A 15055-nucleotide genomic window follows, 5' to 3' on the forward strand; every position below is an offset into this window, starting at 1 on the left:
ATAAATACAAGGCTGTTCTACACATTGTCGAACATGCAGTCTTGTTGCTCAAGACAACCATTGTTTGTGACTGGATGTTCCTGGTGCAGTTGAGATAATCCAGTTGGAAAAGATGAGCAAACACCATCACAAATATACATTTCATACAAAACAGGTAAATGTCCACTACTCCTGCTAAATGAGTCCTTCTATGCTAAATAATAAAACATTGTATTCTAACAAATTGCTCTGTGTATTCATACCTGAATGAGTAAATATACAGAGCAGTTTGTTAGAACAGAATGCTTTATTATTTAGCTTAGAAAAAGTTTTGGGGAGAAAACGAGGTCTGAATGTTCTGGGAGGACTCGTTTAGCTATTGTGAAAATAGGGTTGCCAATCCCCAGGTGGAGGCAGGGGATCTCCAGGTTTTGAGGCCCTCCCCCCCGCTTTAGGGTCATCAGAAAGGGGGGGGAAATGTCTGTTGGGAACTTCATTATTCCCTATGGAGACCAATTCCCATGGAGTACAATGGAGAATTGATCTGTGGGTATCTGGGGCTCTGGGGGGGCCTGTTTTTGAGATAGAGGCACCAGATTTGCAACATAGCATCCAATTTCTCTCCTCAAAACACTCCCCACGTTTCAAAAAGTTTGGACCAGGGAGTCCAATTCTATGAGCCCCCAAAGGTGCCCCTATCCTTCATTATTTCCGATGGAAGGAAGGCATTTAAAAGGTGTGCGGTCCCTTTAAAAGTGATGGCCAGAACTCCCTTTGGAGTTCAATTATGCTTGTCACAACTTTGCTCTTGGCTCCACCCCAATATCTCCTGGCTCCACCCCCAAAGTCCTCAGATATTTCTTGAATTGGACTTGGCAACCCTATGTGAAAAGCACTGTGAAAATTTACTGCGCATCTTAGAATCACTTCGCTACCGGGCTGAAATCCGGCTTATGTGCCTTCACATGCTGAAGTCTATCTTACCAGCCCTTCATTTGCGAGACTAGTGGCCATTTACTTAAAAAAAAGAGAAAGAGGACTATATTGGACTTACCTGTTGAACTGTTGTGCAAATTTTCTTGTGGGCTATATGTCCCTCTCTTGATTATATGTTCTGTTTTGTATGAAATGTGAATTTGTGACATGTTAAAGAATTACCATTTCTAAGCTTATAGCTTAATTGAATGTTGATATCTTTAAGAAGTAATTTATAGACACTTTACATGGAGGTGCAGCTTCGTCTTCCCATTTGGAAGTTGGCAGTGGGGGATAAGTCATAGGGTTGCCAATCCCCAGTTGGGGGCAGGGAATCCCCTGGTTTGGAGGCCCTCCCCTGCTTCAGGGCTAGCAGAAAGTGTGTGTTTGTGCAGGGAGAGAGGGCGCTCTTATGGAGACCAGTCCCCATAAGGTATAACGGAGAATCAGTCTGTAGGTATCTAAGGCTCTGGGGGAGCTGTTTGTTGAGGTAGAGGCACCAAATTTTCAGCGTAGCATCTCGTGCCTCTCCTGGAAAAAAAAAAAAGCGTACCCAAGTTTCAAAAAGATTGGACCAGGGGACTCAATTCTATGGGCCCCAAAAGGTGCCACGATCCTCCATAATTTCCAGTGGAGGGAAGGCATCTTTAAAAGGAGCATGGTCCCTTTAAATTTCCACTGTGCTTGTCACAACCTTGCCCCTGGCTCCACCCCCAAAGTCTTCTGGCTCCACCTCCAAAGTCTCCAGTTATTTCCTGAGTCTGACCAGGCAACCCTAGGTAGGGACTAGGCACAGCTTGCAAGCTCTGAAGAAATGCACGCTGCCAAAGAGGCAGGTTTTTGTTTTTAATTGTGTGTTCTTGGTTTTAAATATGCTTGTAAGGCTACAACTGACTGGGGAACCGCAGGACACTATGGACTCGGCCTGGGGAAGCCAGTCCTCTGAAGCGATGCCCTTGGCAGGTATCAGTGGACCCCTGGGAACAGCAGCTCTGCATCATATGAAAGAGGAACTGGAGAGAGGGCTAGCCCAGCTCTGGGAAGTCCAGCTGCAAGAGTTCCTGAAGACAGTGGAGGTTCCTCAGACGGGGTGCGGTGTCCCCCAGTTGCCAGAAGAGAGCACCCCCTGGGACGATGCCAAGGCCTTTCTGGCTTCCTTCGAGCAAGTGGCCAAAGCCTGTCAGTGGCCCAAGGAAGAGTGGGCGGCTCGACTTCAGCCAGCCCTCGGGGGAGAAGCCAAACACACCTTTCTCAGAATGGATGCCGGTGACAGAGGGGATTATGGGAAAGTGAAGTCAGCCATCTTGCAAGGGGATGCCATGAACCGGGAGAAGATCCGCCAACACTTCCGGCAGTTCTGCTACCAGGAGGCCGAGGGGCCGAGAGGGACATACAGCCAGCTCCAGGAACTTTGCCACGGGTGGCTGAAGGTCGAGAAGCACTCCAAGGAGCAGATCCTGGAGCTGCTTGTTTTGGAGCAATTCCTGACTGTCCTGCCGGGGGAGATGCAGAACTTCGTTAGGCGAAATTGCCCTGAAACCTGCACACAGGCGGTGACCCTGGCTGAAGATTTCCTGCTTGGGCAGTTGGAGTCTGAGGCATGGATACAGCAGGTAAGAGAATGTTTTTGTTTGTTTCCCTCCTATCTGGGGGTGGGGAGAGAGGATCTTTCTTCCTTCCTCTTTTCCGCTCTCTTTCTCCTCTGTCAGTCTGGCCCAGGGGTGGCCAAACTGTGGTTCAGCAGCCACATGTGGCTCTCACATATACTGTTTGGCTCTTGAAGCCCTCACCATCCCATTGGCCAGCTTGGAGAATGTATCTAAAGTTGTTTTCTTTCCACCTCTCCCTCCCCATCTTCCTTCCATCCTTCCTGCTCTCAAACATCTGATGTTCATTTTCTTGTGGCTCTCAAACATCTGACATGTATTCTGTGTGTCTCTTATGTTAAGCAAGTTTGGCCACCTCTGGTGTCTGCAACATTCAGGACTGAATCCCCACTCGACCAAAGGACACTTAGGCTTGCCAACTTCCAGCTGGCCTCTGGAGATTTCCTAGAATTACAAGTGATCTTTGGACTACAAAAATGAGTTCCCCTTGGAGGAAATGGCAGCTTTGAGGATGGAATTTGTGGCAGTGTACCCTGCTGACGTTCCTCTCCTTTGCAAAGCCAGTAGGCCCCACCCTCAAATCACCAGGAATTTCCTAGCCTGGGGTTGGCAACTGTATTACTGGATGACCTCAGGATAGTCTCCTATCCTCACAAAGTTGGTGTGAGGATAAAATTTAAAAGGGGGAGAATGTTGTCAGTCACTTTGGGTTCCCACTGGGAGTGAAGCAGGGTATAGATGAAATTAAAGAAATAAATAAAATCCAGCCTGGCTAGGGTTGCCAATCCCCAGTTGGGGGCAGGGGATTCCCTGGTTTGGAGGTCCTCCCCCTGCTTCAGGGTCATCAGAAAGTGGGGGTGGGGAATGTCTGCTGGGCACTCCATTATTCCTTATGGAGACCAATTCTTATAGGATATAATGGAGAAATTCGTGGGTATCTGGGACTTTATGGGGGCTGTTTTTTGAGGTGGAGGCACCACATTTGCAGCATAGCATCTGGTGCCTCTCTTCAAAACACCCTCCAAGTTTCTATGAGCTCCCAAAGAAGGTGCCCCTATCCTTCATTAATTCCAATGGAGGGAAGGCATTTAAAAGGTGTGTGGTTCCTTTAAATGTGATGGCCAGAACTCCCTTTGGAGTTCAGTTATGCTTGTCACAACTTGCTCCTGGCTCCAGCCCCAAAGTCCCCAGATATTTCTTGAATGGACCTGGCAACCCTAACTCCTCTACATGCAGCTGGTGGAGTGACTGGAGTGACATGCAGCTGCTGGAGTGGGTCAGTCCCAGTCCTCTCAGCTGTTCTGCTCAAGAGCAGTTCTCAGAGAGCTCCCTCAGCCCCCACCTCTTCCTCACAAGGTGTCTAATGTGGGAAGAGGAAGGGAAGGAGATTGTCAGCTGCTCTGAGACTCCGGGTAGTGAAGGGTGGGGTATAAATCCAGTCTCCTCCTCCCCCTTCTGGAGAAAGGATATAAATAACTGCATGTAGGCACACATCAGTCAAAGTGGAAATAGAAAAGAAAGGTTTTTCAAATCTAAGGCAAAGTGTGTCGATCTGAGATCATCCTTGGTGTTCACATTTACTGAGATTTTTTTTTATTGTAGGGTTTTAGGGTTGCCAGCCTCCTGGTGGGGACTGAAGCTCTCCCAGGATTTTAATCACTCTCCAGAATACAGAGATCAGTTCCTTGGGAGAAAATGGCTGCTTTGAAGGGTGGACTTTATGGCATCAAATCAGGGTTTCCATCTCTGGGTTGGGAAGTTCCTGGATATTTGGAGGGGGATCCTGGGGAGAGGAGTTGGGAAGAGACCTTATCAGGGGATAATTCCATAGGATCCACCCTCCAAAGCAGCCATTTTCTCCCAAGGAAATGATCTCTGGAGATCACAAGAACATAAGAGAAGCCATGTTGGATCAGACCAATGGCTCATCCAGTCCATAAGAACATAAGAGAAGCCATGTTGGATCAGGCCAACGGCCCATCAAGTCCAACACTCTGTGTCACACAGTGGCAAAAAATTTTATATACACACATACACTGTGGCTAATAGCCACTGATGGACCTGTGCTCCATATTTTTATCTAAACCCTTCTTGAAGGTGGCTATACTTGTGGCCGCCACCACCTCCTGTGGCAGTGAATTCCACATGTTAATCCCCCTTTGGGTGAAGAAGTACTTCCTTTTATCCGTTTTAACCTGTCTGCTCAGCAATTTCATCGAATGCCCACGAGTTCTTGTATTGTGAGAAAGGGAGAAAAGTACTTCTTTCTCTACTTTCTCCATCCCATGCATTATCTTGTAAACCTCTATCATGTCACCCCGCAGTCGACGTTTCTCCAAGCTAAAGAGTCCCAAGCGTTTCAACCTTTCTTCATAGGGAAAGAAGTCCAGCACTGACATACAGTGGCCAAAATAAACAGATGGAGCAGAGGTCCATGAGTGGCTATTAGCCACAAGGTATAGATGGAACGCTTTGTCTGGGGCAGTGATGCTCCAAATTTTCGGTGCTTGGGGGGGCCAAGAGTGGGAGGCCTTCTGGAGTTCTGGCTTCACTGGTAGACCTTCTGATGACACCTGGGTTTTGGCCACTGTGTGACACAGAGGGTGTGTCAGCAGCGTACTTGGCTTCTTTGGAAGTAAATTACTTTAGAAGGGTGTTCTCTTTGGCAAGGAGTCTTACACTTCCTTCTGCAGTTCTTGAAGGCAGGTATAGGAAAATCCCCTACTTTGAAAGGCTGTGCCCATGTTCTTTAAAGGAGGTGGAGTCTCTGGAGCACATGTTTTTCAGTTGCACATTTTATAACATGCCACAGTCATAGACTATTACTCCATTGTTGGACAAGATCCCTGGCCTCACAAGTAAAGCCAGACTAGGCTACCTCCTATCTGATACAAACCCTAAAATCACCTGTCCAGTTGTCAGGTTCTGTGTGTTAATTATGAGGCTGCAGAAAATGTACATTAACCAGGTTTGAATACTGGTCTTGAATAATTGGTATATTTCATATCTCTCCTCTCTGCTTGTATGTAAGAATGCATACTTTTCAGCTTTTAATTTTTAACTTTTGTATTTTTTTCTTCTGTACATGGATGGTCTAATTACTATAATAAATATGACTGACTGACACAAAGGGTTGGACTGAATGGGCCATTGGCCTGATCCAATATGGCTCCCACTCAGCCTCAGAGCTCTCTATATGGGCCAGTTACCCCCTGCTCTCTCCCCCTCTCTCAGCCTATCTTACCTCACAAGGTTGTTGTCAGTATTAAAATGGAAGAGGGAGGGACCTGATCTCCTTGAACAGAAGGTGGAGCAAAAATCAAATAAGTGACTAAATAATGGGGAGAGGCCTTGTTCTGTTTTTTTGTAGATGGCGGAACCACTGGCAGAGCCACTGACAGAGAATGTTCAGCAGCCGGAGCTGATTCCCTTGTTCACTGTGCAGGATCAATCGCAGCCTTCCACGGAAGTCACGTGGGAACAACATCCCCCTCCATTGGGTAAGGATTCCTTGCCCCTGAGTCACTTGGTGGCTCTGAAATGTAAGCCAGTAAAAAAAAAAATCAACAAGGCTGCCATGTCGGCTTGTCCTTTTATTTAGTAATACGTAAGTTAGCCTAAAAGGAATTTGCTTAACTGGTTTGTACCCTGCAAGTTAAACTTCTGCCGTTTTCTCAATTTCTTTGGCAGTGCCAAGGAAGTAGAGGTGAATGGGGTTTCCAGCTTCCAGGTGTGACCAAGAGATGTCCCAGAATTACAACTGATCTCCGGACACCGGTTTCTCTGGAGAAAATGGCTGCTTGGGAGGGTGGAATCTATGGCATTCTACCCCAATGAGGTCCATCTCCTCACTCCACCCCCAAACCTCCAGGAATTTCCTGACCTGGAGCTGGCAACCCTAGGGGTGGGGGTCAGCTAGGGCTGCCAACCTCCAGGAGGTGGCTGGAGATCTTCTGAAATTACAGCTGGCCTCTAGAGGTCAGAGATCAGTTCCCTGGAGAAAATGGGATGGGAAGGGCCCCCAGACACATTCAATGCCATACAATTCACCCTCCAAAACAGCCATTTTCTCCAGGGGAACTGATCTCTGTCACTTGGAGGCCATTTGTTTATTCCTGTGGCCATCAGTAAATCCTCTGGCAGTGAATTCCACATTTTAAGAATTCCTTGTATAAAGTAGTATTTCCTTTTGTTAGTCCTGATCCTACTGCCCATCAGCTTCATTGGATGTCTTTTAAGTTCTAGGATTTTGGGAGAGGGAGAAAAAGTTATCTTTGTCAACTCTCTCCACCCCATGCATGATTTTATAAACCTCAATCATGCCCCCCCCCTTAGTCACCTCTTTTCTAAACTGGAAAGCCCCAAACTCTTTTTTGGTAAAACAATTTTTTATTATTCAGCAACATTAATCAATAATCATCCAAAAATAAACATCGAACATATTGCATCTCATTTCCCATCTCCCCCCTCCTTTTTATTACTTCCCCGGTGCATTCAACTTAAAATACAAAACGAATACAAGGTAATATTAACCTTTTAAGAACCTTCTAAAAACTTATAACTCTAATAAAATACAAATAAGAACAAAATTACGTATTACTATTATTTTCTATCTTAATTAATAGTCTTATAATATTACTATACTTAATTTTTGGTGTTATCTATCATAATTGTTATCTATTAATCCCAGTCCTCATATGCAAAAATACTGTATATTTCCATAATTTTACTTTATCTATAGTTAACATTTTACACTAAAAAAAGAAAGAAAAAAGTTAACCATTATTAAAAATCACCAAATGTCCTTTCACCTTCCACTGTTTTTCAACATACTTTTGAAATTTCTCCCATTCCCTGTTATACTTATCTATATCAAGTTCTTTTAAAGTTCTAGTAAGTTTGTCCATTTCACTCCAATGCATAACTTTCATAATCCAGTCCCATTTTTCTGGTAATTTATTTTGCTTCCACAACTACACATATAATGTCCGTGCAGCCGAAAGCATGTACCAAAGCAATGTTCTATCTTGTTTCGGAAAACTTTCCATTTGTAATCCCAACAAAAAGATTTCAGGTGCTTTCTTTATATTGAAGCCCAAAATCTTTGAAATTTCTTGCTGAATCATTTGCCAAAATTGTATAGCCTTTTCACAAGTCCACCACATGTGATAGAAAGATCCTTCATATTTTTTTCATTTCCAGCATCGATCAGACATCTGGTTATTTATTTTCGAAAGTTTCTTAGGAGTCATATACCATCTGTATAACATTTTAAAACAGTTTTTTTAAATATCGTTACATGTTGATATTTTCATAGAGTTCTTCCATAAATATTCCCATTGTTCCATCTGAATATCTTTATGTTAATTGCCCACTTTATCATTTGAGATTTAATCACTTCATCCTCTGTAGACCATTTTAATAATAATGTATATACCTTTGAAATTATTTTTTCATTATCACCAAACAGCATTCTTTCCAGTTCAGTTTGATCTTGTCTTATTCCTTCATTCCTAATATCCTGTTCAAGCAGACTTTTAATTTGTTGCAATTGAAACCAATTATACTTATAATCCAGTTCTTCCACTGATTTTAATTCCACCTTGCTGCCTTGTATTGTATTTTTAGCAATTGTTTGTATGTTATCCGTTTTCCTTCCTCAGTATCAGAATATAACTTTATTACTTCTGTCGGCACAATCCAAAGCGGTTTCCTCTCATCACCATATTTCTTGTACTTCAGCCATGTCTATAACAAATTACTTCTTATGTAATGATGTGAGAAAAAACCATCCATCTTACTTTTCCCATAGCATGCCAACCAAAAGTATTTCCATGGCCTTCTAATGTTAATAATTTTTTATTTAATAACATTATCCATTCCTTTACCCACACCAAACAAACTGCGTCATGATATAATTTTTAATCCGGCACTTGAAAACCTCCCCTTTCTTTTGCATCAGTCAAGATCTTCATTTTAATTCTTGATTTCTTGCTAGCCCATATGAATTCTGAAAGTTTCCTCTGCCATTTATTAAATTGTTTATCTTCTTTCACTATTGGAATTGTCTGGAACAAGAACATGATCCTTGGTAATATATGCATCTTAATTGCCGATATTCTACCCAGTATAGACAGGTTCAACCTATTCCATTTTAATAAATCTCCATCAGTTTTCTGCCAGAGCTTTTCATAATTACTTTTGTATAAATCAATATTTTTGTTGTGATTTCTACTCCTATTTTACTTTAGAAACCACTTCACAGTTTGTTAAATTTTGTAATTCTGCCTGTTTACTCTTTGACATATTTTTACACAGAATTTTTGACTTTTCTTTGTTCACATAAAAGCCTGCCAGTTCACCACATTCTTTAATTTTTTGAAGCAGCAATGGTGTAACTTGAGTGGGGTTTTCATTTATAAACATTACATCATCTGCAAAAGCTCTGTATTTGTAAGAAAAACCTTTCAATTTCAAACCCTCCATCTCCTTATCTTCTTGGACTTGCATAAGCAATATCTCTAAAGTCATTATAAATATCAATGGGGATAGAGGGCATCCTTGTCTTGTTCCTTTACTAATTACCATTTTCTCTGTCAAGTCTGCATTAATACAAAGACTTGCTTGTTGGTCTGTATATTCTCTTTTCCTCCATTTGCGTAATTGAAAGCCCCAAACTCTTCAGCCTCTCCTCATAGGATGTCATGGGTGCTCCTGTCCAAACCCCAATGTGCATAAAGTAAACACAAGTCCATTCTGCTGATTTATATGAATCTTGGAATCTGCAATCTAATAAAACGCAATGAATTGTGCAAAATTTACACAGATGCAGGGTTTTTTTTTAAAGCAGGAACACCAGCTTGGTGTCAGGGGGTGTGGCCTAATATGCAAGTGAGTCCCTGTTGGGCTTTTCCTACAAAAATAAGCCCTGCACAGATCAGCTTCTTTCTCTGCTATCCTAACTGAAATCTAGATTCAAGTCTGGTTGCACCTTAGAGACCAGCAAGTTTTTGGGGCTAGAGCTTTTGAGAGACACTCAGAAGTCCATACCCCCAAAATCTTGCTCATCTCTAAGGTGCCACTGGACTCCAATCATTCTCATCTACTGCAGAGCAATATGGCTGAACTGTACTGAAATCTGATGGCTATTTTTAAATTGTAAGTTCAAGAATCTAGGCAGAATCTCCCCCTGCCCCAGTTCCCTAGCTTAAACTATTTAGACCGGGGTGGCCAAACTTGGTTTGCACAAGAGCCATATTAGAATAAACGTCAGGTGTTTGGAAATGCAAGACATGAACATCAGATGTCTGAGAGCTGCAAGACAGGAAGGAAGGAAGGAAGGAAAGAAGATGAGTGCAGGGAGGAGAGGTGGAAAGAAAACAACAACATAGGAAGGAAGGCGAGGAGGCAAATAGATGGGGAGCAATGTTCCCTCTAAGCTGAGTTAGTGTGAGCTAGCTCACAATTTTTTAGCCTCCAGCTCACACATTTTTGTCTCAGCTCAGGAAAAATGGTCCTAGAGCAAACTTATGTATGCAGTAGCTCACAGCTTTAATGCCAGTGGCTCACAACCTTAATGCTAGTAACTCACAAAGTAGAATTTTTGCTCAGAAGACTCCACAGCTTAAGAGGGAACATTAATGGGGAGGGGAGGTGGAATGAAAGTAACTTTAATTTTAAATGCATTCTCCAAGCCAATGGGGGGGAGCTTCAAGAGCCACACAATATATGTGAAAGAGCGACTTGTGGCTTCCGAGCCACAGTTTAGCCACCCCTGATTTACACTGTTTCCTTGGCCAAGGAAAGTCCTAACAGGCAAATTATCTGGTTACTTGAACAGATCACGGGAAACTGAGAGGGAACCAGGAAGAGCATCCCCAAGAAATTATTAAACGGGCAGAACCACAAGGGATAGCCCCGGAACAAGCCAACGACCACAGTCTCCGGTGCAATAAGAACGGAGAAATTCTAGAGAATCAGCACATACTAGAAAGGAAGCAGGTAACCCACCCAGTTGAAGGAGGAAATAAACCTGTTCCATGCAAACAGGACGACAGGAAATCCAATGTAGCTGCACCGCAACAAGGGCTCAGCAAGGGCACGAGAGGAAACACATGTGCTGTGTGTGGGAAGAGCTTCAGACGTAACTTCCTGCTCGTCTCGCACAAGAGAACCCACACCGGGGAGAGACCGTACAGATGCTCCCACTGTGGAAAAAGCTTCATTTGCTCCCAGTACCTTAGAAAGCACCAGAAGATTCACACCGGCAAGAAGCCCCATAAGTGCGTCAAATGTGAGAAAGCTTTCTATGAAAGATCAAGCCTCAGAAGGCACCAGCGATTCCACACGAGAGAGAAACCCTATCAGTGCCCGGATTGCGGTGAAAGCTTTGTCTGGAGCAACTCTCTAGCTGTGCACAGAAAGATCCATGTCGAAGGGAAGACGTCGGTCATCCTTCCTTGTGAGAAACAGCAGGGAAAAGGGATGATATGTATCTGTTGTGAGTGCGGGGAAAGTTTCAGCAACACGTCAGATCTTGATAGCCATCAGTGTGGATTCTCTGCAAAGAAGGGCTTCTGTTGTTTGGTATGTGGGAAAAGATTCTGCGACAAGGCACGCTTGAAAAGACATCAGCCCCTCCACACGGGGGAGAAACCCTACAAATGCCCAGACTGTGGGGAAAGGTTCATGTGGAGTTCCTCATTTTCTCGGCACAGAAAGATCCACATAGGAGCAAAAAGAGCTTCCCAAAGCCCCTGTAGGCAGGGAGAAAACTACAGATGCTCAAAGTGTGGGGAAATCCTGAGCGCACAGGAATGGAATCGACATCAATGTATCAACTCAGCGGATCCACTGAGACCCTATAAATGTCCTGAATGTGGGGAGGTTTTCCGGTGGAAATCATCTCTTGAAAGGCATAGAAAGAACCATAAGAGAGAGAAATTGACCCCAGTTCTACAAAACACGACCAATGCATCCATGGTATACCTAAGAAGAATTTCTGCAAGTGAGCAGCCTCATAAATGCTTGAAGTGTGGAAAATCTTTCTATGACAAGTCACGCCTCAAGAGGCATCAGCTCGTCCACACCAAAGAGAAACCCTACAAATGCACCGAGTGTGGGCAAAGCTTCAGGTGGAAGTCGTCCCTCAAAGTACATGCGAAGAACCATGCCACGAAGAGGTTCCACACATGCCCGGAATGTGGGAAAACGTTCCAAAGACCGTCACATGTTGTGAAACATCAGAAATGCCACACAAAAGAGAGTGCAGAAACGCTCACGGAGTGAGAAAAGTTGTATTCACAAGGAAAGCCTTCGCAGAAACAAGTGGATTCATGCTGAATTGGGGCAGCTTTCTTAGTGCATATTTGGAAGCTGACTTCAGCATAGGGTTGCTGACCGCTAGGTGGGGCCTGAAGATCTCCTATTACAATAGATCTTAAGCCAATAGAGATGAATTCTCCTAGAGAAAATGGCTACTATGGAAGCCCTCTACCACAATGTACCCCACTGAGGTCTTTCCCCTTCCCAATCCTCACCCTTCCCAGTAGGGTTGCCAATCCCTAGGTGGAATAGAATACAATCCGAGAGAGGTCACTATAATGGATAATACAACAAAAAATGCAAGCTAGTGACCAATTTACTAAAAAATATATAGAAACCAGTCCAAATGTTCAAAACATGTACATTCACGTCCCAAAGTAGTGTGGTGACAAGCCAATCGATTAAGTACTTGTTTCTTTCCAGTCTTCATCAGACGTGGGACCAATATTGATTCAATTACAATTACGTTTATAGATTTTTTACATAATTTTTTAGAAAAGGGGATGCAGAGCGTCTCCAACAGCAATTTCACATCAGCTACAGCTCAGTATGAGGCTTCTTGCGCAAGAAGCCTCATACTGAGCTGTAGCCGATGTGAAATTGCTGTTAGAGATGCTCTGCATCACCTTTTTTAAAAAATTGGTCACTAGCTTGTATTTTTTGTTGCTTAATCCCCAGGTGGAGGCAGGGGATCTCTGCAGGGGAGGGTTTGGAGCCCTCGCCCCCACTTCAGGGTCATCAGAAAGCAGAGGGGGGAGGGAAATGTCTGCTGGGCACTCCATTATTCCCTATGGAGACCAATTCCCATAAGATATAATGGAAAATTGATCCAAAGGTATCTGGGGCTTGGGGGGGCTGTTTTTTAAGGTAGAGGCACCAGCTTTGCAGCATAGCATCTGGTGCCTCCCCTTAAAAAATCCCCCAAATTTCAAAAAGATTAGCCCAGGGGGTCCAATTCTATGAGCCCCAAAAGAAAGGGCCCCTATCCTTCATTACTCCAAATGCGAGAAGGCATATAAAAGAAGCATGGTCCCTTTAACTGTGATGGCCAGAACTCCCTTCAGAGTTCAATTGTGTTTGTCACAACCTTGCTCCTGGCTCCACCCCCAATGTCCCCAGATATTTCTTGAGTTGGAGGTGGCAACCCTACTTCCCAGGCTCCACCCCCAAATCTCCAAGAATTTCCCGACCCAGTGTGGGCAGCCCTGCCAAAGAGAACTTGCCTTTGAGATATTGCTGGGGTCCCAATGCCTCCTTTGAGGGAGAACCTTAGCCATGATGTGTGCTATGATAGATAAATTACGCCAGCTTGGTGTCCCAGGCCACATCGCAGTGGAAAGTGCGTGCCTGCCAATGTCTCACCTAAATTGGGCCACCAATTCATTGTAAGAGACTTGTGTAAATATTCAAGAGCTGCTCTGGGCAGCTTGTGAGCCTTCTCTGGTCCGATGGCATCAGGGCTTTTTTGGCAGCAGGAACTCCTTTGCCTATTAGGCCACACCCCTCTTATGTAGCCAATCCTCCAAGAGCTTACAAGGCTGATCTTACAGTGACTACTGTAAGCTCTTGGAGGACTGGCTGTATCAGGGGAGTGTGACTTAATATGCAAAAGAGTTCCTGCTACAAAATAGCCCTGCTTAGAATTAATTTATCACTATCATTCACAACTTGTAAATCACACAGACAAGCACACGCTTCTATGGCAGTTTACCTGAGCTGTGAGAAACAGGGCTTTGTTTCAGTTGCCATGGGCCACTGGGCTGTGCTTGGATCAGAGATACATTCCAGCCTTTTCAGAATGATAAAATGACCCTCTTTGCATATTAGGCCATACCCTCTCGTTGTAGCCAATCCTCCAAGAGCTTACAGGGCCTCTTCTTACAGGGCCTTCTGTAAGCTCTTGGAGGATTGGCTACATCAGGGATGTGTGGCCTAATATCCAAAAGAACTCCTTCGACAAAGTGAGCTCTGACTTTTGCCAAACATACAACTGAACAAACTGGAAACTCACTCTAAGAAGAGAGCTTTCATTCTTCTGTAGCTGCAACTATTTTGCATTTCATGAAGTACAGGAAAACACATACAGGAGAGATGCCGTTAACAATGACAGTGGAGAAAACAATTCTGCAGGACCTATGGTCGCCTGTGGGAAGTTCCTGGAGATTTGGGGGTGGAGCCTGGGAAGAGGCAGTGCTTGGGGCGGAGGGAAGGACCTCAACAGGACAGAATGCTGTAGATCAGAGGTGGCCAGACTTGCTTAAGAGCCACATAGGATAAACATCAGATGTTTGAGAGCTGGAAGTCAAGGAAGGAGGGAGGCGGATAGATGGAGAGGTGGAAAGAAAGCAACTTTAAATGCATTTTCCAAGTTGCCAGCTGACTTGTCTTGGAGAGGTGATTTAAAAAGAGAAATGCCTTCTCCAAGCCAGCCAATGGGGCAGTGGGGGCTTCAAGAGCCACACAATGTGTGTGAAAGAGCCACAGTTTGGCCACCCCGACTGTAGAGTCCACTTTCCAAAGGAGCTGATTTCTCTTGGCCCTAGAGGAACTGAACCACCCACCCCACAGTGTGGCTGTTGTTGGGGAAGAAGGTAAAGGAGATTGTAAGCCACTCTGAGATTCAGACTGAAGGGCGCAGTATAAATCCAGTATCATCATCCTCTACGCTTACTTGTTGACTGTTGTAATGCTGTTCTACAGAGTGATGGTGTGGACTCATCTGGGAGAACTCCAGGCCCCACTTGGAGCTTTTTGTACATTACAATATTGCAAGAAAAGTCCATTCAGTGAGCACCCGGATATAGGCTCATTTCGTCAAAAAACTTCCTCAGGAGTGTTCCTTCCTCTTTCCTTCCGAGTTATCGGCCTCTTGTTTTTAAGATGTTAAGAACCCACCTCTCAGTACCACTTAAGTGTACTGAGAGGTAAGTTCTTAACAATTAACAGTATCTTAGAAATTAGTCATTTAAAAATTTAAGAATTACCCACTTCCCTTCAGCTTTGTGTTGTATCTTGTCGTAATTACCATGGTTTATTCCATGAAGAAAATAAAGATGTTGCAAAAGGCATTAACATTGAATTAGAACAAGAGGCTGATACGGAGGTGGCTCAGCTTGCCAACAGTCTGTCTTGAACACATCACTGCTTTACCGTGGATCACCTAATGGCTT

At 44.1% G+C, this 15055-nt stretch overlaps 1 protein-coding gene across 1 annotated transcript; it reads left to right on the forward strand.

Moving 5' to 3' along the window:
* The first annotated feature begins 1868 nt into the window (after positions 1–1868).
* On the forward strand, positions 1869–11849 carry LOC132571860 (zinc finger protein 397-like). The gene is made up of 3 exons (XM_060238653.1): positions 1869–2567; positions 5932–6061; positions 10402–11849. The coding sequence occupies exons 1-3, from the start codon at positions 1869–1871 to the stop codon at positions 11847–11849; spliced, it is 2277 nt and encodes a 758-aa protein (XP_060094636.1).
* Positions 11850–15055: the final 3206 nt, after the last annotated feature.

Source organism: Heteronotia binoei, chromosome 5, assembly GCF_032191835.1.
Source record: "Heteronotia binoei isolate CCM8104 ecotype False Entrance Well chromosome 5, APGP_CSIRO_Hbin_v1, whole genome shotgun sequence".
Taxonomy (NCBI): domain Eukaryota; kingdom Metazoa; phylum Chordata; class Lepidosauria; order Squamata; family Gekkonidae; genus Heteronotia; species Heteronotia binoei.

What these genes read in the sequence shown, in the direction of transcription:
- LOC132571860 (XM_060238653.1), top strand. Translation starts at nt 1,869, where the DNA reads ATGGACTCGGCCTGGGGAAGCCAGTCCTCTGAAGCGATGCCCTTGGCA. An exon ending in CTGAGGCATGGATACAGCAG is followed by an intron (nt 2,568 to 5,931) that starts GTAAGAGAATGT and finishes GTTTTTTTGTAG; the next exon opens with ATGGCGGAACCACTGGCAGA. An exon ending in ACAACATCCCCCTCCATTGG is followed by an intron (nt 6,062 to 10,401) that starts GTAAGGATTCCT and finishes TTACTTGAACAG; the next exon opens with ATCACGGGAAACTGAGAGGG.